The sequence below is a fragment of the Molossus molossus genome, unplaced genomic scaffold (assembly GCF_014108415.1).
Source record: "Molossus molossus isolate mMolMol1 unplaced genomic scaffold, mMolMol1.p scaffold_m16_p_13, whole genome shotgun sequence".
In the NCBI taxonomy this organism is placed as follows: Eukaryota; Metazoa; Chordata; class Mammalia; order Chiroptera; family Molossidae; genus Molossus; species Molossus molossus.
Window position 1 is genome coordinate 73,095,884 of NW_023425348.1, and position 25,183 is coordinate 73,121,066.

Genomic DNA, 25,183 nt, shown 5'->3' on the forward strand with positions numbered 1-25,183 from the left:
CCCTTTGTGGGAACCGAACCCAGGTCTCTCTGGACTGCAGGTCTATGCTCCAACCGCTGACCCAAACCAGCCAGGGCTAAAATAAAAAAATTTGAAAAAGATTTATTGATTTTTAGAGAGAGAAGAATGGAGAGAGAGAGAGAGAGAAACATTCATATGAGATAGAAACATCGATGTGTGAGAGAAATCTTGATTGGTGCCTCCTGCATGCCTCCTACCAGGGATCAAGCCTGCAACCTGGGCATGTGCCCTGACCTGGAATTGAACCGGCAACCTTTCGGTGCACAGGATGATGCCCAGCTAACTGAACCACACTGGTCAGGGCTAAAATAAAAATAAAATTTGAATAACAAGTTAGGTTAGTTTTCAGATTTGATTTAACATTTCTTTATAGAATTTTGAGCTTTGAGGTTAATGATTTATCTGTCTTTAAAAAAAAAAAAGATAATAATGCTAACCCTTTCTGTGGGTGCTTGGCTACTATGTTCCGTACTAGGGACTGTCTGGAAATTTAGGAGTGTCTTAGAAATCTAGGATGTTTTGATTTAAACCGAAATATTTTAGTTTTTATTTTTCTGTTCCTTAGGTTTCCTTCTTGTTCAGTGATCGGGGGATTCCAGATGGACACAGGCACATGAATGGATATGGGTCACATACTTTCAAGCTGGTTAATGTGAATGGAGAGGCAGTTTATTGCAAATTCCATTATAAGGTACATGTTGCCTTTGGGGCAAGGGTTAGAAGCCACCCCCCACACCCACATTCTTACTTCTTCTGAGGATTGGGCAAAGATAAAAAAGACCACGGCCTCTCCAACCTTTCCCTTACTTCCGACCCCCAAGGATTAGAAGTATTGATCTATTTGGTTAGAACCATAACTGTTTTGTTGCCCACCACCTGTTCATGCTGCCCAGTTAGAAGAACTGGTGTGGTCTCCTTTTGGTCTCTTCTTTTCACATGGTCAGAGGGTGAGATGACATAGCTATTGTCCATAGTCAAGCTTTCTTTTCCTTCTGGCCTCTGGCAACTCTGCCATACATATTTGAGAAATGTTCCTTTCGTGCTGGCTTTCTGGTTTAATGTTTCTGGTGCTGGCAGGTGCACATTGAGGTTCTTTTCTCCCTAGAGAGGAAAGATCTAAGGTTTGATAGGCCAAAGGAGATTTCTGCCTGGGTGAGCCTAGCTTGCTAGGATTCTTTGTTGGAGTTTAGAGTCAAGCCTTAGCAGACAGTAAAGTGCTCTGCTCTGCCTTTCCTAGCTGAGTCATTGTTCTAAATACAGATATCTTTTGGGGTCCAGGAGGGGGCTGAGGCAGAAGTGGGACATTCTTTCAGCAATACCTATCTCACCGTTACTTTCAAAATCTAATGTTATCTTTCCCAGTACATTTCTCCTAACATCTTAATTCACCCATCCATTTATTTAGCATTTATTAAGGGTATATGGTGAACAAAGAAAATAAGTAAAATCAATTACAAATGTCAGAAAACAAAAATTTTATTTTTAAAATTTATTTTTGTACAATCAGATCAAGTCAGTTACCTTTGGGGAAGCATTTGAGAACCTTTTAATTAATTGAAGTGTTTTAAAGAACTTTCTCTTAGTACGGTCTTGGCATTTGTTGGAATTAGCAATATTTCAAGAGAACTCTAGAAGGTTATTAGAAAACCTCTGGTTGTCTAAGAACTTGTTTCCAAATGCTACTGCCAAAATAAGAAGAGACACAAGTGGACTCATGACAATACAGTCTCTGTCTTATCTGTCCTATCTTAATATTTGTCTGCACAACTTAGGTAGGTATGTCAAATAGGAATACTGTCACCCCTCTTTATACTTATAACTTGTATCTCTAATCTTTGGCAAGGAATATATCGGCTTTCAACTGGCATGTAATTGGCCCATTGGCCGAAAGGAGATGTGTTGGAGCAGGCCTAAAGGATTGTATCTGGGACAGCTAGCATGGTTGGGGCTTTGCAGTTAAACCAGTCTGAACTCAGATCTCTGTTCTTCTAGATAACTGTAACTTGGGCACATTATTAAAAGTTCTCTGAGCTCCAGTTTTGTCTCTGTAAAATTGGGATAATAATACCAGCTGTCCATGGTCCTGAAAAGATTGGCTTGCTTATGCGTTTGTTCAGTGGAGGGCCCTGAGGTAGCCTAAGAGCTACATAGATTCACCAGTCTGGATTATTCTGAGCTAAGAGTATTCTTTTCTAAGCCCAAGGGACTTAATTAAAATCAGAAAGGTATTGCTATCTTAGTGCACAATTTTAGGTATTAGTTCTTTGGGTGATCAGCAGATGGTGACCTCCATTTTTTAATCCTGGCTTTATTTCTGGTCTGATAGTAAGAAGGAGTCAAATCTTGTCACTGGCTAGAGAGAGTGGGATTTCTGTGGTCATAAAGGACCAGTCTTTCAGGGTTGACTTTTGCTAAGGAAGTCTTTCACGGAGCTTGGCTTGATGGTGATCTTTTAGAATAAGATATAGGTGGGACATTTATTGAAGATCAGTATGATATGAGATAATAGGAGCACTTGTGAAAGTGACTTAACTTCTTTGGGACTTACCAGCTTGTTTGAAAAGTCAGAATACTACTTTTGCCTGCTCACAGAACTGTTTCAGAGTGGCTGTACGCTGAACTATGATTCTGTAATTTCTTTTAAAAAAAGGTAAGGGTGTGGGGGTGGAGGGATACAAGCTGAGTACAATCTTCAATAATTGATTTGACCTATTAAAAAATGAAATTTAAAAATTGCTTCATGCAAAAAAGAAAGTTCTCTAGTTTTAATATTTGCTCATTAAAAAAAATTTTTTTTTCTGATTTGAAGAGTAACAGTATAAAAATTCAAATAGTAACCATACTTTGGAAAACAGTTTTGGAGTTTCTTAAGAAATTAAACGTAGAATTACCATATGACCCAGCAACTCCATTTTGAGATATATACTTAAAAATCCACTGAAATGGACACTTTAAAATGGTTACAATGATAAATTTTATGCCAAAAAACTTTCTGGCTTGTCTGAAGACTTCAATATAGCATTATTTATATGGGAAAAAAATTGAAAATAAACTATACATCAACAAATTTAAAAATTCAAATAATGTAGAATATAAAAAGGGAAAGATAGGACTAATTTTATTAAAAAATTTTTTTCTTTTCTTTTTTTTTTTTATCCTCACCCGAGGACATTTTTCCTTTTTTTTTTTCTTTTTTTTTTTTTTTTTTTTATCCTCATCCGAGGATATTTTTCCATTTTTTGTACAGATAGAGAGGGAGGGAGAGAGAGGAAGGGAGATAGAGAGAAACATCGACGTGAAGGGACACATCGAGTGGCTGCCACCCGCACGACCAACCAGGGCCGGGGACAAACTGCAACCAAAGTACATGCCCTTAGCGGGAACCGAACCCGGGTCTCTCCGGACCGCAGGCTGACACTCTAACCGCTGAGCCAAACTGGCCAGGGCCATTTTTCCTTTTTTTTGTTCAGACAGAGTGGGAGGGAGAGAGAGGAAGAGAGAGAGAGAGAGAAACATCGACGTGAAAGGGACACATCGAGTGGCTGCCTCCCGCACCACCCAACCAGGGCAGGGGACAAACTGCAACCAAGGTACGTGCCCTTAGCGGGAACCAAACCTGGGCCTCTCTGGACCGCAGGCCGACGCTCTAACCACTGAGCAAACCAGCCAGGGCAAAAAAATTTTTTTTTATTGATTTTTTTTTTTCTAGAGGGAGAAGAAGAGAGAGGGAGAGAGAGAGAGAAACATCCATGAGAGAGAACATCAGTTGGCCGCCTCCTGCATGCCCTCCACTGGGGATCTGGCCCCTAAGCTGGGCATGCGCCCTGACCAGGAGTCGAACTGGTAGTCTCTTGGTTCATGGGTTGATGCTCCACCACTGAGCCACACTGGCTGGGTGATAGGACTAATTTTAAATATGAATTGTCTAGATGGATTCCCTAGACATTTATAAGAATCAGAATAATTAAGTAGAATTTCCTGTCGATAAATTCATATTTGTGTCAGATTTGAACAGTGGGATTATTGTTATAAGAGGAATCCAGTCTTTGAGTCGTGTTATGCATAATCCTGCAGTGAATTACTAGAGTTCTCTAATTGTGCCAGTAAATTTCAGTCTGAACTTTTTTCTTTCATTCTGTAGACTGACCAGGGCATCAAAAACCTTCCCGTTGAAGTTGCAGCAAAACTGTCTCAGGAAGATCCTGACTATGGCCTCCGGGATCTTTTTAATGCCATTGCCACAGGCAACTATCCCTCCTGGACGTTTTACATCCAGGTCATGACATTTAGTCAGGCTGAAACTTGTCCATTTAATCCATTTGATGTTACCAAGGTAAGTCAGCTAACAACTAAATTATTTTATTTTTTTAAGTCTTTTTGTATCTAGTTTAAAAAAAAAAAATTATCTTTATTGTTGAATGTATTACAGATGTTCCTCATTTTTCCCCTATTGACCCCCTCCTCCCCACTCCTGCCCCCCTCCTGCCTTTCCCCACACTGTTGTCTGTGTCCATTGGATATGCATATATACATATAGGTTCTTTGGTTTATCTCTTTCCACCCTATAACCCCCCTTCCCTTTGAGGTTTATCAGTCTAACAACCAATTTGTACTTCTTAATCCCTTCACCCATTCCCCCAACCCCACTTCCATCTGGCAACCAATAAAATGTTCTCTGTATCTATGTGAATGCTTCTGTTCTACCTGTTTATTTTGTTTGTAGATTCCATTGTTGATAAATATGTACTCATTGCCATTTTATTTGTTCATATTTTTTATCTTTTTCTTCAAAAAGACCCTTCATCATTTCATATAATAATGGTTTGATGGTGAGGAACTCCTTTAGCTTTTTCTTGCCTGGGAAATTCTTTATATGGCCATCGATTCTAAATGACAGCTTTGCAGGATAGAGTAATCTTCGTTGTAGGTTCTTGGTTTTCATCACTCTGAATATTTCTTGCCACTCCCTTCTGGCCTGCAAAAGTTCTTTTGAGAAATCAGCTGACAGTCTAATGGGAGCTTCGTTGTAGGTAACTAGCTGCCTTTTTCTTGCTGCTTTTAAGATTCTCTCTTTGTCTTGAACCTTTTGCATTTTGATGATGATGTGTCTTGGTGTGGGCCTCTTGGTGTTCATCTTGTTTGGGACTCTCTGTGCTTCCTGGACTTACATGCCTGTTTCCTTCACCAAGTTAGGAAAGTTTTCTGCCATTATTGTTTCAAACAGGTTTTCAATTTCTTGTTCTCGCTCTTCTCCTTCTGGCACCCCCAAGATGCGAATGTTGGCACGCTTGAAGTTGTCCCAGAGCCTCCTTGCACTATCCTCATTTTTTTGGATTCTTTTTTCTTTTTGCTGTTCTGATTGGGTGTTTTTTGCTTCCTTATATTCCAAATCGATGGTGCTTCTTGGCTTTACCTACTTTACTATTGATTACCTGTAAATTATTCTTTATTTCAGTTAGTGCTTCTTTCATTTCTGACTGTGCATCCTTCATGCTTTTTTTAATGCTCTTGAGGCCCTCACTAAGTTCACTGAGGTTCTCACTAAGTTCATTGAGCATCCTTATAAGCAGTGTTTTGAACTCTGCACTGTTAGGTTGCTTATCTCCTTTTCCCTTAGTTCTTTTCCTGGAGTTTTGTTCTGTTCTTTCATTTGGAACCTGTTTCTTTGTCTCCTCATTTTGGCTGCCTCCCTGTGTTTGTTTCTGTGTATTACTTAACTAGAGGTATGGGGCTAGCTGAGACCAGATGCTGCTTGTTTGAAGGAATTTAGGAAAATCTGAAGCAGAATCCAAGACAGGCCAATCCTATGGTAAAGCAATTGGCAATAGCTTGGGTGGGCCTGAAAGTTGGGTGGGGCGGGGCCTCAGGGAATCACCAGGGCGGAGCAACCAGTGTGAGCCAGGTTTCTGGAGTCCCATATATGGCGGCTGTCTGCCGCCCCAGGGCAGGGCTCACCAAAGGAACAGAGGTCTCTAATAGCACATCTGCCCAGGAGAAAGCCCCCTCTCCAGCCCTCTCTCCAGTGCCAAACAGCTCAGTTCTTCCCCATATGTCTGGTGCCTTTAAAGCTGCCTCCCCCACACTGGAGCCTGGAGCCCGAGTAAGTCCATGCACGGGCCCTTTAAGAGGAGCTGCCTGGGGCTCCAGCCACCTTAGCCTCCCTGAGCCTCAGTTCCCGCTGGTTTTTCCAGCCAGAAGTTATGGGGATTCTCTTCCTGGTACTGGAACCCTGAGCTGGGTACCTGGTGTGGGATGGGGACCCCTCAGTCCTCAGCGAGGACCTTCCCAGCTAAGGTATCCTTCTAATTTTTTTCTACCACATGTGGGTGTGGGCCCAGCCCGTCTCACCTCCGCCCTCCTACCAGTCTGGATGTGGCTGCTGCTTTAGTTTTGTCATTGTAGGACTTCCATTCAGCTTGGTTTCAGGCGGTGTTGAATGATAGTTATTCTGTAGTTTAGTTGTGACTTTGATGTGGTCGTGGGAAGATGCGCTGCTTCTTTGTACCTAATTTTAACAAATGTCCAGTCAAGTCTTCATCATGGCAGGAGTCACGTACAAAACACAGTGTGGCCACTTTAGAGTGTCCTAGCCCATGAGTGAGTGCTCACCAGCATCTCTCTCCCAGTTCCTGTTTGATAAGTTCATTGAGTTCATTTAGGTAGCTTGATATATTATTTTTATTTTTAATTCTCACTCAGGGATATGTGTTTCTTGATTTTTAGAGAGAGAGGAAGGGAGAGAGAAAGAAACATCAATGTGAGAAACATTAATGGGTTGCCTCCCATATGTGCCCCAACTGGCGATCGAACCTGCACCCTAGGTCTGTGCCCTGACCAGGAATCGAACCTGAAACCTGTTGGCTTATAGGCGATGCTCTGACCAAATGAGTCACCCAGCCAGGGCTTGATATATTGTTATTAGCAGGGAACAAATTTTGGAAAGCTGATATGCTTTTGCCCGGGGAAAGTGTCAATATTTACTGTTTACTATTGTGAAAAATTTAACCAATGCACTTAAGTTCTTATCATTTTATGTAGTAAATAGTTATTTGTACTTATTTGCACTGTCTTCATTATATTTGAAAACTGGAATTTTTGTGGGTACTTTAATAGGTTGTCTGGTAATTGTGAGTCTCACATTGCTTTTAGATTTGGCCTCACAAGGACTACCCTCTTATCCCAGCTGGTAAACTGGTCTTAAATCGGAATCCAGTTAACTACTTTGCTGAGGTTGAACAGTTGGCCTTTGACCCGAGCAACATGCCACCTGGCATCGAGCCCAGCCCTGACAAAATGCTTCAGGTAAACTTGTTGGATTGTCAGGTACTGAGGTAGGAGTATGCACAATTGTGCATGTGTGTGTGCATGTGTGTGCACACACACTGTATAATTTGATATGATCTTTGTATGAAGAATTAACTAGGACATCACTTAAACTTTAATTAATCTGGATCCTTGGTTTCTGTGGGACTGACTGAAACATTTTGAGATGGGCATTATAGTATGAACCAAATTTCATAGTAAAGTCCCTCAACATCTTAAGACTGACATTTAGTCCTGTACCTTTTAAAAGAAGTTTTATTTAAAAATGCCACAGGTGTTTGTAAAGAAAGCACTCTTTGTTCCATCTGTAAGTAACAAGAGGGAGTATTTTTAGTTGATTATAATACCCTGGTCAACATAATTTTATTCATTTCCTCTTCTATGGGGATGTTGAATTTTCCCGTCTGTAAAAAGAGACCTGGGCATGGTTTTTACAAACTAAATTTATATCGTCAGTGATTAGAGGCAGTTGGTTAATTTAACCATTTGTCTTGGTAACGTGCATAGGCATTCAGTGCTTTTTCATCACTCTGCAATGTGCACTTTGAGTGTACAAAGAGTGAAGATTCTTCTTTGGACTAGACATCAGTAGTAAAAGAATTGGCCTAAGAGTTAATGAGTAAATCAGTCTTTGTGTCAGACTATGACCATGAAACAGAAGTTAAAGATTATGCCCGGGGTCAGGCTGCAGTGACTGACGGCTGCTCCTTCTGGAGGCTCTGGTTCCAGTTCAGGCGCCACTCCTAGGCACAAGCTACGCGTCCCCTGCTTTGTTTAATACCTGTTTTGCTTTGACCTTGGGAACATCTGAGGCTTTTATAGAAAATAAGGTTTTCAGTAGTTTTCATTATTAACTAATATGAATTAGGTACCTATCTTCGTGTGTAAGTGACTGTCCTGGCGGCTATAACAGGAATAAAAGCACAGGATAACTAATGTAAGGCAGAATGCTGTGGTGAATCAGGAGAAATCTTGTCTGATAGGAGGAGGCTGGCAAAAGTTTAAGAATGAGGTAGCATTTGAGATGGCTTTTGAAGACTGGACAGGATTTCAGTTTTCCACAGAGGTGCAATGAGGCAGGAGAGGGGCATGAGTATAGGCACCACGGCAGGCTGTGTTGGGTATGTTGGAACTGTAAACAGTCACTCCTTCCTAAACTAGAGGGAACAGGATTGGGTACATTGAGCATATGTTACAGGGGACCTTAATGCTTGAGTAGAAATTGTCCCTTCTAGGAAAAGGAAAGATGTCTTTATTTTTGAGAAATGTGATCTGGGATATATCAAGTGGAATCATTCTGTTTGGTGATAAATAGAAGAAGAGGGAATTGGGATTAGAAAAGGGAAGTCGAGCAGATTACAGAGGATAAACAGAAGTGGTCACATTGAAACTGGGGTATAGAGGGAGCCGAGACTGTGACCCTGGGACCTGAACCTCCCCTGTTTGGAGGTTGGAATGGAGCTGAACTGTGTGAAGAAGTGGTTCATGGAATTTGCCAGGGCACTGAATTGTCCTGGGTAGAACTGAGATTGCATAACCCTGATATTGAGGGAACGGGCTCAGGAGAAAAGGTCACCCAAAAGCTTTTCACAAGAATCCAGGTCACCATGGGTCTCTGGGTCCACAATGAGACCTGGAGGCAGTGAGCAGAACTGAGTCATGCAATTAGGAGAACTTCAAAGCGTCGGATGGAAGCCTAAGCCTGGGAGAAAGGACCATGGAGCAAACACATCCCCACAAAAACAAATGTATGGACTTCTCAATGAAAGTGGGGGAAGAGCAGGGCGATAAATGGAAACCCTATAATTCTATTAGAGAATTAAATTATATGAATGAATTGTATAATTTCTATTAGTATTAATTTCAGTTATGGCACACATATTGTAAATTTCTCTCTCTATATAATATATATAAATGGAGTTTTAAAAAGTGTTTGGAAGAGCTTTGTTAGGTTCAGTCAGGATACCAGTTTCTAGCCTAGTTTTTCCTGTGAATTCTCATGCCATAAAGTATACTGGGGGTCATGCAGGGAAGGACCGTTGTATTTATTTGCTATTTGGTGACCAGTGAGGAGTCATTTAAGATTTTATGAGTAGGTAAGTAATGTAATCTGTGTGGAGCCTTAGGAAGGTTTTTTGGCAGAAATGTGAAAAATGATGATGTTGGAGGCACTGTAAGTGGAGAGCCAGTCAGGAGGACTTTGAAATTAGTCTGATGAGAATTAATAGGCATCTGAGGATGGGTATAATTGTATATTAATGGACATTGTTCTCAGTTACCTTTCAATAAGGTCACATTAGTACATTTTAAACTTTGTTATCCAAAGTGTTAAGCCAGACCAGGGTGAAAAGACAAAACAGTATAATGTAAATCACGGAGAGACTGTCCCTGAGTACCTGGTGATGCAGTACAGTCTTTCTTCACTCCTAGATGCTGCAGTTGGCCAGGTGTGGAGCCAGCATCTAGATGGCCAGGTGTGGAGAAGTTGGCCTGATTGCTCGAGTGGGAGAGCATAGTTCTGCTTTCAGACTCGGGTCCAGCAAGGGAGCTGAGGCACAGGGCCTTGGGTGAGGCCCAGACTCAAGTTGATGTCAGGGTATGGCCTTGCTGTGCCCATTTCCTAACCTTGGCTCTCCACCTGGAGGTGGGGTAGGTTTGTCCTATAAACACAGAGTGACACAAAACCAGAATTAAATGATAGAAGCTATATTCAGGAGCTGTTTATGACTCATTAGTATCTTTTGTTCTGCTGGTAAATTAAGAGCACAACTTAGTCTATTTTGAGCTAAAGAAGGCAGTCAGCTTCCAAACTATTAGTGGATCTCAGTCATGGCTGCCTGGCCAGTCATGTAAATATTACCCTAGACTATTTGAAATGATGTGGGAGGTGGAGTCACTCAGCCAAGAGCAAATTATTGACAGAACAGTGAGACTGGATTAACCATCCATTGGTATGAGTGATTCAGAACAAAATAATTGCATACGTTGTCCTACTCAACTTGATTTTTATTTTGGCTCATAGAGTTACGGATATAATAATACTCTTTCGGATTCAGAATCAACGATAAAGTCAGTGAAAGAAGACGACTCACAGAGTACAGCTGTGAATAATGAGAGTATTTAAATAATTGGATACTAAGATTAACACAGAGTTCATCACAGCTTTTTGTTTCAGCACTAGCTGAAAGACATTTTGAAATGCTTACCATGCTGCCTTGGTAAATATAACTCAGTCTAATCTTTGGTTCAGGACTGGCATTATAGGGCCATCATTTCGAACCGTGGCTTTTTTTTGTGTGTAGCACTTTTATATCTAGAAAGTCTCAGAGCTCAAAAGTGTTTCTGACACAAATTAGAATGCAACACGAGTGTTGGTTTTTTGTATAATTTACTGTACAGTTGGTTTTGTAGAAATTAGCATTTTTTTGTTACTGCACACAATGTCTGTTTCATTTATGACTGCAGGGTCGCCTTTTTTCCTATCCTGACACTCACCGCCACCGCCTGGGACCCAACTATCTTCAGATACCTGTGAACTGTCCCTTCCGTGCTCGAGTGGCCAACTACCAGCGTGACGGCCCCATGTGCGTGGTCGACAACCAGGGTAGGCCCCGGACACCTGCCCGCCCTGGGGGGCAGAGGGCGCTGCTAGCGAGGGTGGGGCGGCAGCCCCAGGGCTCTCAGTCTGGCCCACGGCGCCTCCGGCCCTGGGAAGGCACTCAGCACAGGTTCTCCTGCCAGCCACATAGTCGTTGCCCCTCAATGAAGGTTCAAACTGCCTGGGGACTCTCCTTACTATTATGTATCTTACATGTTTCATTGAGAGTTCCACCTCGGAGTTTACCTGCTGTGCATCCTTCCAGTGACAGCTGGGGAGAAGAAGCTTTCCCACTGACTGTAGCAGAGTAGCGTCTACATGGGGTTACGTTTTAAAGACTTCACAAGTGAACGATTCCTTAAATTACCAGGACTTAGACTCTTGGAAGTCCAAGAGACAAGAGTTCATTTGTTTCTCTGCACTTCTGCCAGGGCTGGGGAGGAGCAAGTCTGTCTAGAATTTGGAGGGGACGAGGTAAGTTATAAAATAGGGGATGTAGCGAAAATCAAGGGATTCTCCCCCACCATTTTTTGTTACTTGAATATAGTTGAATTCATATAAATCAACTGGTGAGATGAGATGCTTCTGCAGTTTGTTTTTTGGTGCTCATTTATCAAATTTATGTTTTTTTTTTTCTTTTAATTACATTTTTGGGTGCTATGGATAAACAGTTTCTATTTTAATTATTCCAATTAGAGAATGCTTAGTGTTTTTTCTTTTCCTTTTAATATTCCACAGTTTAGTATAGATCTTAGTTTCCTTTTATATTTTCCTGTTTAAGACAGGTGTTTTAGTAATAGGCTACTTACATTGATCCTTTCAGAAATTTTACTGTTCAGTTATATTTATAGCTCTAGATGTCTATATTCAAACAAAGTTAATTTTTCTAAGATAAAAATAATACATGTGCCCTAAAGGAAATTTGGAAACTATAAGATAAAAGAGAAGGGAGAAGAAAAACCATTTATAGTCCCAACACGAGGCCACAACTGTTACATTTTGCTATATTTGTTGTCTGTCTTTTCTCTGAATAATTTTTATATACTTAAGATTGTTTTATATATATAATTTTGGATCTGGCGCTTATCACCATTATCACTAAGCTTTTTCCACGTATTTAACAATTCCATGCTCACAAACTTATTATTTTAGGTAGTTACCATATTTCTGCTCTCTGAGGTTTTAGAGGGATGGGAGTGTGTTATTGCTCAAAGTAATTGATACTTCCTGTGTCTGTCTTCTGCATTTTATCTAAACTGATTTTTTTATTTCATTTGTATCCCTTGGTCCTTTAGTTATTGAGACTGGCTGTTATTGAGAATTGTTCACTTGTAAAGAGTCAGAGACGTTCATGCATATTCTGGAATTTCATTAATAAGTAATTGCTTCATGTTTACCTTTTTTTTTTTTTTTAAATGTTTTTATTGATTTTTTTAGAGAGAGAAACATTGATCGGCTGCCTCCTGCATGCCCCCCACTGGGGATCGAACCCGTAACTGGGGCATGTGTCCTGACCGGAAATCGAACCAGGACATCTCAGTCCATGGGATGACACTCAGTCTGCTGAGCCATACCTGCTGGGCCATTACTTGTTTACCATTATAGTGGTATACATATGAAAAATTACTTATGGATATATTTGATACACCCCTTGCCTCCTTGTTTTATTTTGAATCCTCACCGAAGGATATTTTTCCATTGATTTTCAGATAAAGTGAGCAGGAGGGAGGGAGGGAGGGAGGGAGGGAGGGAGAGAGAGAGAGAGAGAGAGAGACATTGATGTAAGAGAGACACATCAATTGACACATCAATTGGTTGCTTCCCACATACCCCAACCAGGGTCAGGGATCAGATCACAACTGACTGTATGTGCACTTGACAAGAATCAAACCCAAGACTCTTTGGTCCTTGGCTGATGCTATAACTGCTGAACCCAACTGGCCAGGGCTGCCTCCTTGTTTTAAAAGTAAAGCATTTGGGCTGTGCTCTTCAAGTTCGATGAAAGTGCTTGATTGTTCCTAGTAGTCATTGCCTTGAAGGCAGCTCCCACTTTGAGTAAAGGCCAGAGCTTACTTGGAAATAGAATTTAAAAATTACACAACTAGGCACATTTCAAAGAGCTAATACTTAATGCAGAAAGCCACTGTGGTGGCTGGTTTTTGGAGCACTTTGCTTTTCATTTAGACTTGTTGACCTAGACTGAATTTCTTTAGCTAATGATAAAGAGTATCATTTATCATTATAATAGTATGCTGTCTTCCCTCTTTCTACATGCACTTGGTACCTTGATAAATGGGATTAGCAGGCGCCTCTTAATTATTCAATCTGGATAGTTGATCTGTTCTGGCAGTGTGCTGGGTAAAATTCCACCCCCAGACTGGTTTGTTCACACCATTAATATGTTTCTAGGCTACTTTTTTTTAGGTGTGTTCAGATAATTCAGGTTTCTGCTAATAGCCAAAGCAGAGTGCACTTAGGAAAATCAATATGCCAAAATGGAAGAAATAAACTCTTCATATGTTTTTCCCAGAAGTCATAAAAATGTTTTGATTGTATTTTTTCACTTTTTTTCTATAAGTCCAGATAAATAAGTGCTGACATACTAGAAGTTCAAAGTTTTAAAAATTCCTTTTTAGCTTATCTGTGGAGGGAAGTAGAAGTGAAGCTAGAATTGAATAAGTCATAATCAATAAGGGAGAGAGATCCTGAGGATCTTAAAAACCTTTAATGAGAAGCAAAGTAGAGTTGTGCCCTGGGAATATAGAAAGTGCTGGAATGGAAGAGACAAAAATCCCAGAGTTCTAATCCCAGCTCTACCTCTAATTACCGTGCGACTTTGCAGCAGTTAAGATCTTAGGGCTTAGTCATTGAAGGAACGGAGTTAGAACTTTGAGTTGCTCCCGAGAAATCTGTGATTTCAGTTTTTGAGTTAAGCCTAAGCCTGCATGAAATTCTAAAATTTGAAATGTGTCTTTGGGTCTCATTTTATGTGGGGTCAAATCAGACCTGTATAAATTTATTATTCCTGGCAAGCATCAGATTCCACAGATTTAATCATTTAAGTGTTCAAGGGGAATTTGAGATCTCTCCTTTGAGACCCAGAGTGAGACAGCCCATTAGAGCATTTAGAAGATGGCAGTATTCTCTAAGAAATCCGAGTGTTGCCTGTGGGTAAATATGGTACATTAAAAATAATATGTGCATGACATGTATATGTATGTGTACATATGTATGTATGTGTATGTGTGTATATATATTCATATGTATAATTGAATTTATTTTGTATTGTTTGTAGAGTGCCTTCATTTTTTTTCTCTCTGAGTGAATCTGTGTGGTTTGCCTTTAAAGGTGGTGCTCCCAACTACTACCCCAACAGCTTTAGTGCTCCAGAACAGCAGCAGAAGTATGCCCTGGAAAGTAGCGCCCATGTTTCCGGGGATGTGCGGCGCTACAACACTGCCAACGATGATAATGTCACTCAGGTAATGACTTCTGGGTCTGCTACAGGGGGTCACCTAATTATTCTACTTATCTAAATCTACTGATTCCCCCCTCTCAAAATGTCTAGTATGTCTTAAATTGAATTCAGGGACGACATCTCTAATCATAAATCAGTCCCTTTATCAGATGGAGTTGAAAAGTAGTGTTACTCTGCTCCTTCAGTACAAGGTATGACTCATTTCAGTTCTCGTACACTTTATGGAAGGGATAAGGTGGGGGCCATTGGGGAAGAAGTGATTTCATGGAAATCTAAGAAATGGGCCAGTGGAACTTAAGTGTGGCCAAACCTAAGACTGGGCAGGGCTGACAGGTACAAGGGACTAGAGCTGGATTCAGAGCAGCTCTAGGGGCCTCAGCAGCAGGAGTGTAGGTGTTGCCCGCTGTAGGCTGATCAGTCACATGACCCCGCTGCTCTCCATCCGTCTGTTTCTACATCTAATACTTTTCTCCTCTTTGCCTCACAGCTTCTGTTTTAACATTGCGGTGGCTTTGCTGTGACGGTGGCCTAACTCTTCTTTATGGCTTCTCCCTGCGTATATTACTTTTTTTTTTGGACCTCTCTTCCTTCTCTCAGTACTTCTGTATCAGCTTCTGGAGAGAGGATATCAGAATGACCTGACTAAATTTTTCATTCTAGGTTGCCTCGCTGGCCTTTTGGCCAGTCGATAGTTAACTGCCCTGGGTCAAACATCCACCCTGTTTCCAATGACCTGTGGCTCCCTAAGGGCTCTTCTTTCAGTAGATTTAATGAAAGAGGCCCTTTGACTTTGAAGGGCAGCCACCTCCTTAAAGTGCTCAGTGCAGCTTCTACCCCACACAAGAAAAGAATAAAGTTAAAAAGTATAGCTGTCTTAGAGTTCTGCTTGGATAGCTGCTACTAAAATTAGTATTTAAATGAGAATAGGACCCATTTCTACCTTCTCACTTTGTAAATGTGGGATCCAAGTAAAATATGCTTATATCCATGAATTAACTAAGAAGATATAGTTATTTGAAAGTCACATATGTGTATAAAAAAGAAGTTACTTTGTTATAGGATATAAACCATATTTAGTTGAAATGAAACATCTCCTGAAAGGCTTTTTATAGTAACTACATTAACATCTCCTGAAAGGCTTTTTATAGTAACTACATTATTCTTGGTGTGCAGGTGATACCAAGTATATTACAATACAGTTCCTGCCTCTCAAAGAATTTTGCCTAATGAGGTCTATTCTGCTATTAAACTAGCAAATATAACTTCTGCAAAATTAATTTAGATAATGAGGCTATGGCTTGCACATTAAAAATGACCAGATATTCATTCTTATTTTATCGAGAGATTTTTTATTACTATGTAGAACTCATGTTTTTAAGCAGTCATGATACTGTTTATAGGTTTTATAGCATAATCTTGTAACAATAAGAGTCACGTGGGAAATAAATAAGGTCCAGATTTATACTCTTATAAATGATTCACTTGGACTTTCATTTATGGCTTATGGCAGACTAGCTTGTATCAGACCTATCCTTTCATGGAGGATGTTGGAAAGCTTGATAAAATACAAAAAGCATCTGTTTAAAGGCTTTGGAAAGCTAACAAAGCAACAAAGATTTGAGGGGCCAAGATCTTGGACAGAAAAATAGTGCAGAGATATGAGCTTGGCATTTGGTGTCCTTTCTAATAAGGCATTTATTACTTTGTAAGCATTGGCTAAGATGCTGAGCAGAGTTTACTGCATTTTTATGTGTCTGGAGGGATAAAAATTTGAGTTTAAGGACTACTAAGGAGGAGGCCTTTGGTTAACATCCAGTCTTTCAGTTGAAAACCCTGGTAGGCCGTGCCTAAGAATAAGGGAATACCTGGAATAAACTTACCTCACAAAATCTAAGACATAGCTTTGCATCAGCTCAATCTCAGACTGGATTAAGATGACCTCATTTTATCCTAATTGTGTGCCAGAAGCAAACATAACTCTTTGAAGGAAACTAGAGCCTCAAATTATCTACATTTTTTCTTATCAAATATCCAGCATTCAGTAACAAATTACCAGGCATACCCAACAGGTAAGACCTTATGACTGAAAACCAAGAGGGGAAGAAGAGAACAAACCTGACAACAGAAGCAAACTTACTGGGGATCCAGAAAATAGCATTGTCAGGTATATGTTTTAAGATAATTGATTAATATGTTCAAGAAAATAGGTGACAACATGGAGAATTTAACAAGAGAACTTGAATCAGTAAGAATTGACTGGACAGACTGAACTGGAAAATGCAACGGAAAATAACAGCTTAATAAACGGGTTTAAAAGGAGATGAAATACAACTGAAGAGAGAATTAATAAATTGGACCATAGAGCAGTCGATATTATCAAGACTAGCTCATGAAGAGAAAAATAACTTCTTTTTATTATGAGACACCATTTAGAGACTGAAAAGGCAAGCCACAGAGGTGGGAGAATGTATTTGCAATTCATCTAACAGATGACTCATGCAGAATATGTAAAGAACTATAGAGCAATAAGAAAGAGACAGACAGATGACTGGAAAAATTCTCAAAAGTCTTGAATAGGCACTTCACAAAAGAGGATATCCAGATAGCTGAGAACTATGGAAAGGTGATTTACTTCATTGGAGACATGAAAAATAAAACCACAGAGTACCACTAGATACACACCAGAAGGGCTAGAATTAAAAAGACTGACCATACCAAGTGTTGATAAGAATGAGGAACAACTCTAACTCTCATATAATGAAAATATTCCCCAGGGATTATTTCAGACTACCACATGATGGCGCTGAACCTGTGGTATTGGGAAGTGATGTTCACTATCCCACTGTTGTATAGATAACAGTAACACAAATTATATAAAGAATATTGGGAATATATTATTTATGAAGGGATATGTTTTGAGGGTTTATAACTTTTGTTTATAATATAGTTCATTTACTTGTAAGTTTATATAACTTAATTTTTAATGATGGCTGTGTTTAACAAGTCATTCACAGAATGCCTAAAAATTTGATAATTTGCTCTCATGAGCTAGCTGGCTGAAACACACGACTGTAATTGCAGGATCAAATTTCTTTTAGTTCAAGTTGGTAGATTGAGGTGACATAGGAGGCCTTTCTTCTACTTCTCACACGTACATGTTAGATGGAAAACTAAATAACCTTGTAAGGCTTCTGCAGATGTGACGAAAAAAATTGACCACACGAAGATACCTTCACAAAGACATATTTGGAACTTCTGCAGAAGATAACTTATTGAAAATGAGTCGCATGTGAGACCCAATCCCTGAGAAATTGCACATGCAGTAGATGTGAGAATTATACACGTGATAGAATAATCAAAAAGAAGATTTAAAATAAGCATGCATATAGCATTCAAGGAGATACAGAAAGGAATACGAGAAACAAAAACAAGGTAGATTTGAAAAAGAACTAAATAGAAATTTCTAGAAACAAACAAAAAAACAATCTTTAAAATAAAAATCCAACAGATACAGTGACTCAAAGGATGTGTAAATAATATGGTAGACACAGCTGAAGAGAAAATTAGTAAATTGGAGACAGATCTGAGGAAATACCTATAAGGCAGGACTTTGATTGGATTGTGTTAATATCAAAGTCTGATTTTTAACTTTTGTATTGGATTCAAACTGGGCTTAAACGAAAAAAAGTTATTATGACCTATTAACTTACTTAGAAAAGCTATGAATATCTTAATATTTTATAAATTTGATATTTTGGATAATTGGCTATTTTAGGACTTTATAAACATTAATAGAACAATATTTTATATATTACAATATATATTATAGGTACCCGATAAGTATTTGTTGAATGAATGAATGAAATGTTAGAATACAGTTATACCTACACCCTAGAAATGGTTGATTTTATTTATTTTAGTATTATTTTTTTAAAAATTAATTTTTGTTACAGATGTTTCTCCTTTTTCCCCCACTGATTCCCCCCTCCCCCTCCCTCCCTGCCCTGTCCCCAATTTATTGTCCATGTCCACTGTTCATGCATACATGCATATAAGTTCTGTGGCTAACCCCCTCTTCTGGGGATTGTCAGTCTGTACCCCACTTCCACGTCTCTGGGCCTACCCCATTCCTCAGACTGTTATGTTCATTATATTCCACAAATAAGTGAGATCATATGATACTTGTCTTTCTCTGCTTGGCTTCTTTCACTTAGGATGATACTTTCCAGGTACCTCCATGTAGTCTCAAAGGATAAGAGATCTTTCTTTCTTACAGCTGCATAGTACTCCATTGTGTATATGTACCACAGTTTTTTTATCCATTCATCTACTGATGGACACTTGGGCTATTTCCAGAGAAATGGTTGATTTTAGAAATGAGCAGAGGCTGTTAGGACTCATACCTGATACATAGCTCCTATTTTTTATTTTAATCTATTGCTATTTATTTTAGGGGTAAACTCAATAATCTAAGGAAAATATTACTATTAATATCCATCTTCTCCAAGAAATCTTGGCTTTTGAATAACTAAGGAGAGTTTTTCCTCTGGTTCTGGGTGAATTGAACAAAGGTTGTGTTGTGATGATCGTTTGCACATTTTGGACTTCTCAGTATTAAGATTGTGGCAGGTTTTTTAACTGTAGGCTATCTTGCCTTATGTTTAGAAGAGATTTATTAGCAGTGACTACAAAGGACATTATTATTAAATAACAGTTATGAACTATTTATCAATAACTGAATTCCTCCTATTTTGCTTACAATAAAACAAAACAAAAAGTGAGAAACTCAACACATGATGGATTCAACTGTAATTTAAAATTACCCTTAAATCCTAAAAACTTTCATTCTTATGCAAATGGGAAGTCTTGTATTTTCATTTCAAAAGTGGCATATTGGGTGAGTTGTGTGTGATAAAGTGGTTATTCAGTTTTCCCCACGCTGTGTATTTCACAGGTGCGGACATTCTATACAAGTGTCCTGAACGAAGAGGAGAGGAGACGCCTGTGCGAGAACATTGCCGGGCACCTGAAAGATGCCCAGCTGTTCATCCAGAAGAAAGCGGTGAGTGAGACTTTGGAAGCTGAAGGGTGACATCTGCTGGCTGCAGAAAAGAGTGCAGCTGTGTGAGAGAACCCTTAAAAGGAAAAGTATCCTTTCTATTTTACTTGAGCTAAGTGGACTTTAAAAAATTGAAACTAAGTCCCAGTCACCATCTGATTGTTTTCTCTCCAGTGGATCTGGCATATCTATTGATCCTTAGCCCTTTGTCCAATGTGTAACTATTTGGCTGAGTTCAGGATGAATTCTCTCCTATGCTGTTTAATTTGACTGTGGCCAAGTTCTGTACAAAAGACTAATATTCAGTATCAAAATGTGGGTCCTGTCACGATGTTGCTTTGAATTTAGATGATAAAAATTCAGACGACATTTTTGTGATTTCAAGCCTGCCTAACCACGTAACATCTTGACACTGACCCTCCTTCAGAAGCAACTCGAAACGTGCACGTTTTCAGGGGTAAGAACTGAGCTGCTTTCAAAAGTTAGACTGGACTTTTGAGCTAAGGTGCCAGGGTATTTCTGATGGCAGCTCATTGTGCTTTGAAGTTTTCTCACTTGTGGTTTCCTGGCCTGCCGCAGGAATAAGCTTCTTATAAATTTAGGAATCACCACTATTTCCTTGTCTCTTGGTTGCTGCTTCTGTGTTCGGAGGGACAGGTGGGTTAGCAGCTGTCTAGATGTGTTCGAAGGCCTGGAGATAAGTACCAGCACTGGGCGCTTTCTGTGTAGGCAGAGTTCTAAATCTATAACTGTCTTTCATGAGTGTGTTTGTAAATATTCCTTTCACTCTCTGAGCACTGTTTCCGATTTGCTGTCTCTAGCAGAGGGCCTAGCGCTGGGCAGGTCTTAGCTTCTGAGAGCTTGTAAGGAGCGGACGCTTGGCTGTCTTCTCACATGTGCCGGAGCCGAAAGGCTTCCGATGGATTTAGGATGCCCCATCTCTTCCTGCTGTCTGCTGGGCCCTGCCCACGATCGGGAATTCCTGCTTGAAGTGCGTGGCATTGCCCAGCGAGTGGCACTGAGTTTGTGTACTTTACAGTCAGGCCGTAGATCAGGCCATTTCCTTTTTTTTTTTTTTTTCCCATTTTTTGTTCAGCTAGAGTGGAAGGGAGAGAGAGAGAAACATCGACGTGAAAGGGACACATCGAGTGGCTGCCACCCACACGACCAACCAGGGCCGGGGACAAACTGCAACCGAGGTACATGCCCTTAGCGGGAACCGAACCCGGGTCTCTCAGGACCACAGGCCGATGCTCTAACCGCTGAGCCAAACCAGCCAGGGCGATCAGGCCATTTCTTAACGCAGGTCACTGTCGCTTGCGTTGGTCTTTACGCACAAGTCAGTGCAGTTTGGCTTGTATGCACTTTTCTCACGAGGGTCTGTGAGGTAGGTGAACTCTCTTATTCCACCTATGGGTGGTGGACATGCTCAGAAGATGACTTATGTACAGTTGTTCAGTACATGTCAGAGTTGTCCCTGGACTCCCAGTCCTACTCTGTGTTGTTAATCACTGTGTGGTTCTACTTTCCAAGAAAGCATCCTTCCTCCCCCGGAGCAGACACTGTGCGACAGACACTGGGGCTGGCCTGCTAGGGACTAAGTAATGTGTACATTTATTTTCAGGTCAAGAACTTCAGTGATGTCCATCCTGACTACGGAGCCCGCATCCAGGCTCTGTTGGACAAATACAACGCTGAGAAGCCTAAGGTGAGCCCGGAGCAGCCTGGTGGGGCAGAGTGTGTGTGCCCTGGAGTAGATGAGGCCCAGTTTGGTTTCCTTCTAGGGTGATGCTCCTCAGATACAACTACCAGATTTCTTAAGCAGCTGTTTAGAAAGTCATTTGTGATTTAAAGAACTCACCTGCAAAACACATGCTCTTCATTTGAGCTCTGGACAATATAAGATAGTTTAAGGTGAATGAGTTCTGAATTGTTATTATTTACATTTGAGCATAAATTTAAGCTAAGATAAATACCAGGCCGTTGCTGCTGAGTGAGTTAATTAATCTGCTGGTCTTGTTCTTTTAAAACAGAATTCGATTCACACCTTTGTGCAGCATGGGTCTAGCTTGGCTGCAAGGGAGAAAGCTAATCTGTGAGGGTCGGGGCCCTGGTCTGATGCCAATTTGCTCTCCACCCATGAAGCAAGGCATGGAGTTTACATACGTATCTACTCATCGCTGGATAGAAGAGTTTCCTGTGCTGCAGGCGCAAATGCAAGTCTTTAAAATGATAATCCAGGTTTCTATAACAAATAATGTAATGATGGCTTTTGATGAAAATGAAGGTTAGGACTTAACAATCATTTAAAAGAAACATGTATTTGCTTTTGACATTTGGTTGGATTATTCACTTAAAATGACTAGAATGAAAGTTTCTAGTAGAAATATAACTTTATTTGATAAGAAAAAAATTCTTGGTGCAATTTTACGTATCATCTCATGGCCTATTATATAAAAATATGATTGTAATTGTATATGAAGAAAAAAAATATATAATCCACTCAGAAATTTAAATTTTTCTAAATTCCTTATAGGAAAAACACATTTAATGCCTTAGTGTCTTTTGAAAATAACTTTAATACCATCATGGCTTAATGCTTTTTTCTGCTTGGAACTGATCAGATTTAAAAACACTTGGAATTACATTTATGCTAATACAGCACTGATTTCATAACAGACCAATTTGAAATTATTACATTTTTACAATAAAATAATCCGTGTATAAGACTAGAAGAATGGTACTTGATTTCTTTCGGCTCCATACATAACTTGTAATGTCCCATCAGACTCTTAACCTGAATATCATCTGCTTACCCTTAAAATGGAAAATACCAGTACCATGAGGATACTATAATGTTATTTGTTGAAACCAGTTGCCTTTAGACCCTGGGACCAGAACCTTAATTCTATTGTGGAAAAGAACAAACTGCCCAGCTTTGAAAAGTATTCAGATCTCTTGTCATGAGCTCACTTCCTTGTCTGCTCATCAGTTTTTAAAATAAGGACTTAGAAACTCAAGTTCTTTTCTCTCTTTTTTATTTTTTAAACCCATGTTTGCTTGAAAATCAAGTGGAACACTTTAAAGGTAAATTCTGAGCACTAAATGAAGACCTATTGTCCTTGAATCCTCACTCCCTTAATCTCAGGTCTGCAAAACCAGTTTGTACTTACTCTTAGGAATGCCCCGAGACCTCGGGTGTCAGGAAACATTAGACCACTAGTAAATACAAACTCGTTGTCTTTTAGCTCAAACTTCTTTTTTTTATCCTCACCCGGGGACATTTTTCCATCTTTTGTACAGATAGAGTGGGAGGGAGAGAGAGGAAGAGATAGAGAGAGAGAAACATCGATGTGAAAGGGACACATCAAGTGGCTGCCACCGCACGACCAACCAGGGCCGGGGACAAACTGCAACCGAAGTATGTGCCCTTAGCGGAAACCGAACCCGGGTCTCTCCGGACCGCAGGCCGACGCTCTAACCGCTGAGCCAAACCGGCCAGGGCTAGCTCAAACTTCTTTATTCTCCTGCCTAAACTCCTATTTTTTAGTGTGCATGGAAACTGTTATATTTTTACACATAGAAAGTAAATGTATCCATTTGAACCCAATAATGAATACTATCAATAGAATAACTTTATTATATCTCTTGATAGTATTAAATACAATATATAAGGTAAACTGATAAAAATTAATATAATTTGACATTGGAAAGAAGGTTACCATTTAAATATTGGTTATAAACAGAAAGACAGAATTTTTTAGTTAATATTCTGCTTTGTTCTATTCTGTAGTGTAAAAATAAGTCAATAGTTACAATCACATGTATCTACCATGTTTCTTGTTGTAAAAATCTGACACATGGAAGTGCCTCCAATTTTCTTCCGGAGGCCTCCTTTGTAATTTTCAAAGGTAAACACTGATGAGGTTAGCTTCAGTTAGGTTTTACTTCCTGGGAGGTACTATCTAATTATACCCCTTTTAAGTAACATGAAGATACATGGGACCCACTCTGGCCAGGGGACTCAGTTGGAGCATCATCCCATCCACCAAAAGGCTGTGGGTTCGATCCCTGGTTGGGGTGCGTACGGGAGGCAACCCATTGATGTTTCTTTCTCACATTGACGTTTTCTCACTCTCTCTCAACATCAATGAACATGTCCTTGGGTGACGATTAAAAAACAAAAAAGACACATGGGCCCCGTGGTGATAGCTAGCCAGGAGTGAGGGCCAAGGGCAAGAATGCCAGAAGAGGAAATCTGTTTTTCCTTTCTCGGGAAATTGGGCTACGATCACACAGGTGTGTTCAAGCCTTTATTTATTCATTCATTCATGTTTTTATTGATTTTTAGAGAGAGAGGAAGGAAGGGAGAGGGGGAGAGAGAAAGAGAAGCAGAAACATTGATGTGAGAGTACAATATCGATCGGCTGCCTCCTGCACACCCCTCACTGGGGATTGATCCACAACCTGGGCATGTGCCCTAACTGAGAATCGAACCAGCAACCCCCTGCTGCACCGGATGATGCCCAACCAACTGAGCTACCCTGGCCAGGGCAAGCCTTTATTTATATCACGCTCACCAATACCGGCCAAAGCAAAGCAAGTCACATGGCAAAGCCCAGAATCAAAAGGGTGAGGAAATGTACTCTACCCATGGAGCTGAGTGTGTGTGTGTGTGTGTGTGTGTGTGTGTGTGTGAATATATCTGAACAATTTAGCATAGACCTTCCATCAGTTCTTCAACACTACTAGAAACTTCACTGGTCATTACCCTCTTCGTGCCATTACTTCCCTTTTTTCTTTCTTTAGAATTTGTACTTTAAAGTCATAATTACTCGAGAACCCAGCCTTGGTCAAACATGCCTTTTCCTTAGCTCCTGCACTGAAATGACTGGCTGGAGCAGAACAGCCCTGCTGGCTGGGTTTTTACACTTTTTTTTTTTTTTATCCTCACCAGAGGACATTTTTCCATTTTTTGTTCAGATAGAGTGGGAGGGAGAGAGAGGAACAGAGAGAGAGAGAGAAACATCGATGTGAAAGGAACACATCGAGTGGCTGCCACCTGCACGACCGACCAGGGCCAGGGACAAACTGCAACCGAGGTACGTGCCCTTAGCGGGAACTGAACCCCGGTCCCTCAGGACCGCAGGCCGACGCTCTAACTGCTGAGCCAAACCGGCCAGGGCTGGGTTTTTACACATTTGACCACAAACCTCAAGTGGACACTCAGCACTGTGTAGAAATGTGTCTTTCCTTCCTCAGTAAACTCTCCCACATGTCCCCCCCGCTCCCTCTTAGCCCCTTATTTCACCAAGGATAGAAAAACTTCCCAATCTTTTCCTCCACCAATATCCTCCAGCTTGCCAGCATCCACAGCCATGCACCCTCCTTCCTGTTGACAGAGACGAGTTGTGCTCACGCCGCAGGTCGGGCCCCGCTGGTCCCCTGCCCCCGCCTCCTCGGGAGTTCACCCTGTTCTCTTCCATCATTTCTCCCCTCTTTCTGTATCACTCCTCATTGTGCAGACCTGCTCTTATAAGTTCTTCAAATCTCCTCTTGATCTCATAGGCCTGTCTCATTATTGCTCCCTGCTTTAAAAAATTTTTTTTTCTTTATTCATTTTTAGAGAGGAAGGGAGAGGGCAAGAGAGAGAGAAGCATTGATGAGAGAGAACACTGATTGGCCGCGTCCTGCCTGCCCCCCA

The 25,183-nt window shown here is 40.4% G+C and overlaps 1 protein-coding gene across 3 annotated transcripts in view; it reads left to right on the top strand.

Annotated features, from left to right (window-relative positions):
* The window catches only part of CAT (catalase), a 42,251-nt gene extending 20,255 nt beyond the window's left edge, over window positions 1-21,996 (top strand). For 2 of the 3 annotated variants that reach the window (XM_036258055.1, XM_036258054.1), the window contains exons 6-13: window positions 587-712; window positions 4,163-4,354; window positions 7,171-7,323; window positions 10,810-10,948; window positions 14,291-14,424; window positions 19,375-19,482; window positions 21,104-21,187; window positions 21,513-21,996. In XM_036258055.1, coding sequence (XP_036113948.1) covers window positions 587-712; window positions 4,163-4,354; window positions 7,171-7,323; window positions 10,810-10,948; window positions 14,291-14,424; window positions 19,375-19,482; window positions 21,104-21,187; window positions 21,513-21,578 — 1,002 coding nt within the window. In that variant the 3' untranslated portion in view covers window positions 21,579-21,996. The remainder of the gene's footprint in view (window positions 1-586; window positions 713-4,162; window positions 4,355-7,170; window positions 7,324-10,809; window positions 10,949-14,290; window positions 14,425-19,374; window positions 19,483-21,103; window positions 21,188-21,512) is intronic. The other variant, XM_036258053.1, reaches the window with a different exon arrangement.
* The last annotated feature ends 3,187 nt before the right edge of the window (window positions 21,997-25,183 follow it).